At 44.2% G+C, this 10,000-nt stretch overlaps 1 protein-coding gene across 1 annotated transcript in view; it reads right to left on the reverse strand.

Moving 5' to 3' along the window:
* The window catches only part of LOC135509877 (uncharacterized), a 24,911-nt gene extending 18,984 nt beyond the window's left edge, over positions 1–5,927 (reverse strand). Inside the window, exon 1 of the mRNA XM_064930708.1 lies at positions 4,673–5,927. Within this exon, the coding sequence (XP_064786780.1) occupies positions 4,673–5,626 (954 nt within the window). The 5' untranslated portion in view covers positions 5,627–5,927. The remainder of the gene's footprint in view (positions 1–4,672) is intronic.
* Between the last annotated feature and the right edge of the window lie 4,073 nt (positions 5,928–10,000).

Here is a 10,000-nt window from a genome sequence, read left to right on the forward strand (position 1 = left end):
CTGTGAACCACACATTCAAAACGGACTAGATTTCAGTCTTGTGCCTTTCAAACACTGCTGATTGCAATTTCAGCTGAAAGGCTAAGCAGGTGTCTTGTTTTAGACTTGTTAGTGAACACACACACATATTACAGTATATATAGGTAGAGCTCAGAAAGACTCATTTTGGAAATGGAACAAGGAAGATGGGTTCGTGGAGGGAGAAGGGTGGCAGGGAGAGGGCGGATGCGTGGAGGAAGACAAAGAAGACAAAGTGCTGTTATTTCAGATGAAATAAGGGCTACACTTATAGACCATGTCGTGAACCATGGTCTCTCATTGAGAGAGGCAGGGTTGAAGGTGCAACCCAATCTGCAAAGATCCACAGTGGCATCTGTAATGTGAATTTTCCATCATACAAACAGGTGAGAGTTACATCCTTACAGTAAATGAAAACATTACAGGAATCTATTTTGTAATGCAATTATAGAATATTTACACAGATATATATTACAGTAAGTTTGACTGTAAAATATATTTTTACAACAGGACCCAAAGGCCCCCAACAGGGGGAAGAGGAAAAATATATTCAGATGCGGAAGAAAAATGCTATTGTTGTCAACAATGCAATAAAACTGCGGGAGATTCAAGATAGAGTGCTGGCTGATAATGATATATTTGAAAATGTTAATTCTGTCAGCACAACAACTATTGCTCGAGTCCTAAAGAAACACCAAGTTACAATGAAACAGTTAGACACTGTACCGTTCGAGAGAAACAGTGAACGGGTAAAAGAGCAAAGATACCAATATGTCCAGGTAAGACATCTGAGGTTACGTACACAGCTATACAAAATATTTACAGGAAAAAAAACACTAGCATTTCTACAGTAAAACTGTGCACTTACTGATTTTCAAAGAGTAATGGAGGTGGAAGCACTGGAAAGACCACATTCATTTGTATTTATCGATGAAGCTGGATTTAACCTTGCCAAAACACGCCGCAGAGGAAGGAATGTTATAGGTCAAAGGGCCACTGTGGAGGTTCCAGGCCAAAGGGGGGGAAATATCCCCATGTGTGCTGCAATGGCCAATGATGGTTTGCTTCTCAACACACCACTCATTGGCCCATACAACACAGAAAGGCTTATAGCTTTCCTAGAACAGCTCTATGCTCAGCTACTGCCAGCAGAACAGGGGGAGCCAGTAAGAAACCCCCAAGTTTTTGTCATAGTTTGCGATAACGTTGCTTTTCACCACTCTGCAGCTGTCACAGATTGGTTTGCAGCACATCACAGATTTATGGTTTTGTACCTGTGTGCATATTCACCCTTCCTCAACCCAATAGAGGAGTTTTTCTCTGCCTGGAGGTGGAAAGTGTTTGGTCACCACCCACATGACCAAATGTCTCTTTTGGAAGCCATGCGTGCTGGATGTGAGGACATGAGTCCAGAGGACTGCCAGGGATGGATAAGGCACTCCAGAAGGTTCTTCCCCAGGTGCATGGCAAGAGAAAACATTAGATGTGATGTTGAAGAAAACCTGTGGCCTGATGCTAGAGAGAGGCAGGATTAGCCCCTCAATTATTTGTTTGAATTACAGTATGTACTTTTAGTTTCTACCTTTTTTTTCTCATTACTGTAATTCCGTAAATTACTACAGACTATTGAAGCAAACTGCTAATTTTCATTTACCTTAAAGAATTGTTATGTTCTAAAAATTTTAATAAATCATGTGAAAGAATGTCACTCTTTTCTTTGAAGAAAATATTACTTTGTATGAAGTCACTGAAATTGTTCAAACTGTAAAGATGAAAAGTTTGTATTTTCTGTATTGGTGTTTGATGCTAGTGTTTTTACTCTCAGTGTGTTCTGAGTGACAGTGTGTGTTATCTCAGTGAGGGTTGTGCATAGTGTTTGGCTGCACTGAGCGTGTTTTGAGCCATGTGTTAAGAGTTGTGTTGCTTGGAATGAGTTTTGCAGGTGATGTGAACTGTTTAGCTCAGGTGACTGTTGGTAGTGCAGACTGTAGTTAGAGTTTTGCACATGTGACTCCAGTTGTGCCCACTGTCGTTTAGCAATCGAAAAAAACTGTAAGATGGTAACCCAGCTAGCACCTAGCGTTCTGAGAAACATATGTTTCTTAAAGCTGAGTGAGAGTGTGGTTGTCCTACGGTTATTTTACATACAACTTTCCCACAACTTTCTGGGATTTGTGCAGTTTGTAACTTAGCACATCTAAGGAACTTGTCAAAAGAAAAACATTATTTCCTTGGCATTTCATTACTTTAAGAGAACGTTTCCTAAAAGTTCAAACATGGTTACATTTCATTTAAATTTGTTCTAGAAACGTTCTCCAACTGGTTTAACATTGGGATTCTTCTCCAATAGTTCAGAGAATGTTCTTCTGTGGGAATATTAGTACTTCAGCATAACGTTTTCCTCCAGGTTTCCTACAGGTTTCCTACAGGTTTCCTCATGGTTCTATACTTCAGCATAACATTTTCCTCCAGGTTTCCTCATGGTTCTATACTTCAGCATAACGTTTTCCTGCAGGTTTCCTACAGGTTTCCTACAGGTTTCCTCATGGTAGCGGCAGGGTAGCCTAGTGGCTAGAGCGTTGGGCTAGTAACTGGAAGGTTGCGAGTTCAAAACCCTCGAGCTGACAAGGTACAAATCTGTCGTTCTGCCCCTGAACAGGCAGTTAACCCACTGTTCCCAGGCCGTCATTGAAAATAAGAATTTGTTCTTAACTGACTTGCCTGGTTAAATAAAGGTAAAAAAAATAATTAAAAAATGGTTCTATACTTCAGCATAACGTTTTCCTGCAGGTTTCCTCGTGGTTCTATACTTCAGCATAACATTTTCCTCCAGGTTTCCTCATGGTTCTATACTTCAGCATTACGTTTTCCTCCAGGTTTCCTGCAGGTTTCCTCATGGTTCTATACTTCAGCATAACATTTTCCTCCAGGTTTCCTCATGGTTCTATACTTCAGCATAATGTTTTTCTGCAGGTTTCCTACAGGTTTCCTCATGGGTCTATTTAAAATAATGTTTGGAAATTGTTCAGAGAATTTTAAAAACATACATTCCTCTACGGGATGGGTGTCCCTAAACCGGGATGTTTTTTGCTAACGTGCACTAATGTGACTAGTAAACAACAGCCAACTCTCTGGGACATAGACATGTCTTATATGGGCAGAAAGCTTAAATTCTTGTTACTGTGTCCAATTAACAGTAGCTATTACAGTGAGGAGAGTGAGGAGAGTGAGGAGAGTGAGGAGAGTGAGGAGAGCGCACAACAACAAAACACTTCTATCACGGCAACTGGTTTGATACATTCACCTCTGACAGTATGTAATGTACTTACATTCAGTAATCTGGCTCTGATTTGTCATCCCGAGGATCCCAGAAATAAAATGTAGCATCGTTTTGTTCGATAAAATCCATTTTTATGTGTTCAAATGTAGGAAGTGAGGTCTACCGTCACAATAAAAATGAAATGTATTTGTATTTGATTAAATGCCTAAGGAAATGTAACTCTATCTGTCCCATCTGTCACAGTTCAAGAGCGGTTAACCCAAATAAGAGTGTGACTTAAAAGTCTTGTTGAAACATTCAGTCCAAAACGTCAAAATAACCTAGAAGTTACATTCTCAGAACGTTCATTCTCAGCTTCTACCCACAAAGCCACAAGACCGCTAACTAGTTAGTTTAAATAGTTAACTCTTTTGACTCGTCATATATACGGTTCTGTCACTGTTTATTATCTATCCTGTTGCCGAGTCACTTTATTCATAGTTAAATGTACATATCAAACCCAATTACCTCGTACCCCTGTACATAGACTCAGTACTGGTACCCAGTGTATATACTATATAGCCAAGTTATTACCTCGTACCCCTACACATGGACTCAGTACTGGTACCCAGTGTATATACTATATAGCCAAGTTATCACCTCGTACCCCTGTACATAGACTCAGTACTGGTACCCAGTGTATATACTATATAGCCAAGTTATTACCTCGTACCCCTACACATGGACTCAGTACTGGTACCCAGTGTATATACTATATAGCCAAGTTATCACCTACTGGTACCCCTGTTATTACATAGACTCAGTACTGGTACCCAGTGTATATACTATATAGCCAAGTTATTACCTCGTACCCCTACACATGGACTCAGTACTGGTACCCAGTGTGTATACTATTTAGCCAAGTTATTACCTCGTACCCCTACACATGGACTCAGTACTGGTACCCAGTGTATATACTATATAGCATAGGTTGTTACTCATTGTGGATATAGGATATAGTATAATATAATATAATATATATATATAATAGATATATAATAGACTATAGAGGATTTACTCCTCCTTATTATGTTCTACTGTTTCTCTAGTCTACACATGTTGTTTACCAAGGCCCGTAAATAAACATTTCACTGTTGGTCTACGCCTGTTGTTTACCAAGCATGTGACAAATAACATTTGATTTGATTTGTGAGCAGGTGTGTGTGTGTGTGTTATGTTTGTGTGTGTGTGTGTTATAGTGTTAATGTGTGTGTGTGTGTGTGTGTGTGTGTGTGTGTGTGTGTGTGTGTGTGTGTGTGTGTGTGTGTGTGTGTGTGTGTGTGTGTGTGTGTGTGTGTGTGTGTGTGTGTGTGTGTGTGTGTGTGTGTCTCCTACCTCTAGCTGTATACTCCCAGCCTTCTTCTTCAGTTCGTCACACTTCCTGAACTTACAGATCTGATGACCTGTCTTCCTGTTTCTACAGGCTGAACACACCCCACAGTTAATCAGTCTTCTGCAGGGGGCACACACTCCACACCGCTTCCTCTTCCTCTTGGAGGCTCCTGACCCCTGACCCCCAGAGGTCATCCCCGGGGAAGTCGAAGGGCAGGGGGAGGAGTTAGTCTGGTTGGCGTGGTGGCAGTCCGATAGCATCTGGTTGTGGTTGGTCGCCATCTGGAAGTGGGAGGAGTCTGGAATGTTGACGCCATTGTGCGACCCCATCGCCATGACGATGACCCCGGGTGGTAACCCCAACATTCCAGCGGGGAAGTTGGGCATGTTGACCCCGTTGGCTCCTCCTCCTCCATTGCAGCTGCTGTTGCGATCTGATAGGCTGAGCATGTCCTGGTGGGTGTGGCCTTGTTTTGTCATGTGATCGGTGGTCGTGTAGCCCGACAGGAAGTTGTTATTCCCGTGGTGATGATGTGTTTCCTGTCCCTGTGAGGAGGAGGCGTGTCCTGCATGTCCTCCGTGCTGCTTCCCCTCTCCACCGCTGGTCCGGTGGGGGTGGGGCTGCATGTGCGTTGCCAAGGGCGACGGGTGCGTTGTGGGAGGAGCCAGGGGTGTGGCCTGATGTACGGGAGGTTTCCGCCCCCACAGCATCGCCGCTGCATTGATGTTCATGTTGACGTTGTCATGGCAGCCCCAAGGCGTCACTCCCGCTACGCCAAGCCTGCCGCCGGGGAACATGGGAGGAGTGATTCGGGCGAGCTTTGCCGACTGAGGGAAATTCATGCTGTTAACAGCGTTCATGTTCACGTTAGTTTTAGCATAGAAGTTAGCGAAAGATCGGTATCGCTCCATCTCAGCCGTATAGTCCAAGACCGGGGTTAGACCACAACCGTCCATGGTGACCGCGCAGCACTGACCGTGGTGGTTGTGACCGTGTGTGGTTGTGGTTGAGGAGTGGCTGTGAACGCTATGGTTGTATTGACTAGGACTGTTCTCTACACGACTAGACCTGGTTAGACCGTTCTCTACACGGTTGGACCTGGTTAGACCGTTCTCCACACCACTGGGCCTGGTTAGACCGTTCTCTACACAACTAGACCTGGTTAGACCGTTCTCTGTACCACTAGACCTGTTTAGACCGTTCTCTACACCACTAGACCTGGTTAGACAGTTCTCTACACCACTAGACCTGGTTAGACAGTTCTCTACACCACTAGACCTGGTTAGACCGTTCTCTACACAGATGGGCCTGGTTTGACCGTTCTCTACACCACTAGACCTGGTTAGACCGTTCTCTACACCACTAGACCTGGTTAGACAGTTCTCTACACCACTAGACCTGGTTAGACCGTTCTCTATACCACTAGACCTGTTTAGACCGTTCTCTACACAGATGGGCCTGGTTTGACCGTTCTCTACACCACTAGACCTGGTTAGACCGTTCTCTACACCACTAGACCTGGTTAGACCGTTCTCTACACAGATGGGCCTGGTTAGACCGTTCTCTACACAGATGGACCTGGTTAGACCGTTCTCTACACCACTAGACCTGGTTAGACCGTTCTCTACACAACTAGACCTGGTTAGACCGTTCTCTACACAGATGGGCCTGGTTAGACCGTTCTCTACACAGATGGACCTGGTTAGACCGTTCTCCACACCACTAGACCTGGTTAGACCGTTCTCTACACCACTAGACCTGGTTAGACCGTTCTCTACACCACTAGACCTGGTTAGACCGTTCTCTACACCACTAGACCTGGTTAGACTGTTCTCCACACCACTAGACCTGGTTAGACAGTTCTCTACACCACTAGACCTGGTTAGACCGTTCTCTACACCACTAGACCTGGTTAGACCGTTCTCCACACCACTAGACCTGGTTTGACCGTTCTCTACACAGATGGACCTGGTTAGACTGTTCTCTACACCACTAGACCTGGTTAGACAGTTCTCCACACCATTAGACCTGGTTAGACCGTTCTCTACACAGATAGACCTGGTTAGACCGTTCTCTACACAAATGGACCTAGTTAGACCGTTCTCTACACCACTAGACCTGGTTAGACCGTTCTCTACACCACTAGACCTGGTTAGACTGTTCTCTACACAGATGGACCTAGTTAGACCGTTCTCTACACCACTAGACCTGGTTAGACCGTTCTCTACACCACTAGACCTGGTTAGACCGTTCTCTACACAGATGGACCTGGTTAGACCGTTCTCTACACAGATGGACCTGGTTAGACCGTTCTCTACACAGATGGACCTGGTTAGACCGTTCTCCACACCACTAGACCTGGTTAGACCGTTCTCTACACAGATGGACCTGGTTAGACCGTTCTCTACACCACTAGACCTGGTTAGACCGTTCTCTACACCACTAGACCTGGTTAGACCGTTCTCTACACCACTAGACCTGGTTAGACCGTTCTCTACACAGATGGACCTGGTTAGACCGTTCTCTACACAGATGGACCTGGTTAGACCGTTCTCTACACCACTAGACCTGGCTAGACCGTTCTCTACACCACTAGACCTGGTTAGACCGTTCTCTACACAGATGGACCTGGTTAGACCGTTCTCTACACCACTAGACCTGGTTAGACCGTTCTCTACACCACTAGACCTGGTTAGACCGTTCTCCACACCACTAGACCTGGTTAGACCGTTCTCTACACAGATGGACCTAGTTAGACCGTTCTCTACACCACTAGACCTGGTTAGACCATTCTCTACACCACTAGACCTGGTTAAACCGTTCTCTACACAGATGGACCTGGTTAGACCGTTCTCTACACCACTAGACCTGGTTAGACCGTTCTCTACACCACTAGACCTGGTTAGACCGTTCTCTACACCACTAGACCTGGTTAGACCGTTCTCTACACCACTAGACCTGGTTAGACCGTTCTCTACACAGATGGACCTGGTTAGACCGTTCTCTACACAGATGGACCTAGTTAGACCGTTCTCTACACCACTAGACCTGGTTAGACCGTTCTCTACACCACTAGACCTGGTTAGACCGTTCTCTACACAGATGGACCTGGTTAGACCGTTCTCTACACAGATGGACCTGGTTAGACCGTTCTCTACACCACTAGACCTGGTTAGACCGTTCTCTACACAGATGGACCTGGTTAGACCGTTCTCTACACCACCAGACCTGGTTAGACCGTTCTCTACACCACTAGACCTGGTTAGACTGTTCTCTACACAGATGGACCTGGTTAGACCGTTCTCTACACAGATGGACCTGGTCAGATCGAACATGACAACAGGAAACACAATTGTAGAAAGTGCTGTGTGGTCAGTTTCAGGTCCCGTCACTCTGGTCACGTTGGTTCGTCTGGAGGAGAGTTAACCCTGTATGGTCTCAGCAGACCTCACTGGAGGAGAGAAACAGAGAGAAAAGTAAATAAGCATTTTAATGGTCAACTTTCCATACGGAAGACAGACATCCAGTATATACAACAATAAAATATGTTCATCCACGTTGAATTTCTAAATGGGTTAAATACATGCAGACTATCTCAATGTTAGTAAGGATCTATTTTTCATCTTGACCTTTATTTAACTTGGCAGTTAAGAACAAATTCTAATTTTCAATGACGGTCTAAGGACCAGTGGATTAGCTGCCTTGTTCAGGGGCAGCACGACAGATTTTACCTTGTCAGCTCTGGGATTTGATCTTCCAACATTTCGGTTATTAGTCCAATGCTTTCTAACCACTAGTCTACCTGCCGCCCTTATCCACTGTCTAGTCTGACCTGACTATATCCTGTCTAGTTTGACCTGACTATATCCTGTCTAGTTTGACCTGGCTATATCCTGTCTAGTCTGACCTGACTATATCCTGTCTAGTCTGACCTGACTATATCCTGTCTAGTTTGACCTGACTATATCCTGTCTAGTTTGACCTGGCTATATCCTGTCTAGTTTGACCTGACTATATCCTGTCTAGTTTGACCTGACTATATCCTGTCTAGTTTGACCTGACTATATCCTGTCTAGTTTGACCTGACTATATCCTGTCTAGTTTGACTGTCTAGTTTGACCTGACTATATCCTGTCTAGTTTGACCTGACTATATCCTGTCTAGTTTGACCTGGCTATATCCTGTCTAGTTTAACCTGACTATATCCTGTCTAGTTTGACCTGGCTATATCCTGTCTAGTCTGACCTGACTATATCCTGTCTAGTCTGACCTGACTATATCCTGTCTAGTTTGACCTGACTATATCCTGTCTAGTCTGACCTGACTATATCCTGTCTAGTTTGACCTGGCTATATCCTGTCTAGTTTAACCTGACTATATCCTGTCTAGTTTGACCTGGCTATATCCTGTCTAGTTTAACCTGACTATATCCTGTCTAGTTTGACCTGACTATATCCTGTCTAGTTTGACCTGACTATATCCTGTCTAGACTGACCTGACTATATCCTGTCTAGTCTGACCTGACTATATCCTGTCTAGTTTGACCTGACTATATCCTGTCTAGTTTGACCTGACTATATCCTGTCTAGTCTGACCTGACTATATCCTGTCTAGTTTGACCTGACTATATCCTGTCTAGTTTGACCTGACTATATCCTGTCTAGTTTGACTGTCTAGTCTGACCTGGCTATATCCTGTCTAGTTTGACCTGACTATATCCTGTCTAGTTTGACCTGACTATATCCTGTCTAGTTTGACCTGACTATATCCTGTCTAGTTTGACCTGACTATATCCTGTCTAGTTTGACCTGACTATATCCTGTCTAGTTTGACCTGACTATATCCTGTCTAGTCTGACTGTCTAGTCTGACCTGACTATATCCTGTCTAGTCTGACCTGACTATATCCTGTCTAGTCTGACCTGACTATATCCTGTCTAGTCTGACTGTCTAGTTTGACCTGACTATATCCTGTCTAGTCTGACCTGACTATATCCTGTCTAGTTTGACCTGACTATATCCTGTCTAGTCTGACCTGACTAGTCTGACTGTCTAGTTTGACCTGACTATATCCTGTCTAGTTTGACCTGACTATATCCTGTATGGTTTGACCTGACTATATCCTGTCTAGTCTGACCTGACTATATCCTGTCTAGTTTGACCTGACTATATCCTGTATGGTTTGACCTGACTATATCCTGTCTAGTTTGACCTGACTATATCCTGTATGGTTTGACCTGACTATATCCTGTCTAGACTGACCTGACTATATCCTGTCTAGTTTGACCTGACTATATCCTGTCTAGTCTGACCTGACTATATCCTGTCTAG

The sequence above is a fragment of the Oncorhynchus masou genome, chromosome 23, assembly GCF_036934945.1.
Source record: "Oncorhynchus masou masou isolate Uvic2021 chromosome 23, UVic_Omas_1.1, whole genome shotgun sequence".
Classification (NCBI taxonomy): Eukaryota; Metazoa; Chordata; class Actinopteri; order Salmoniformes; family Salmonidae; genus Oncorhynchus; species Oncorhynchus masou.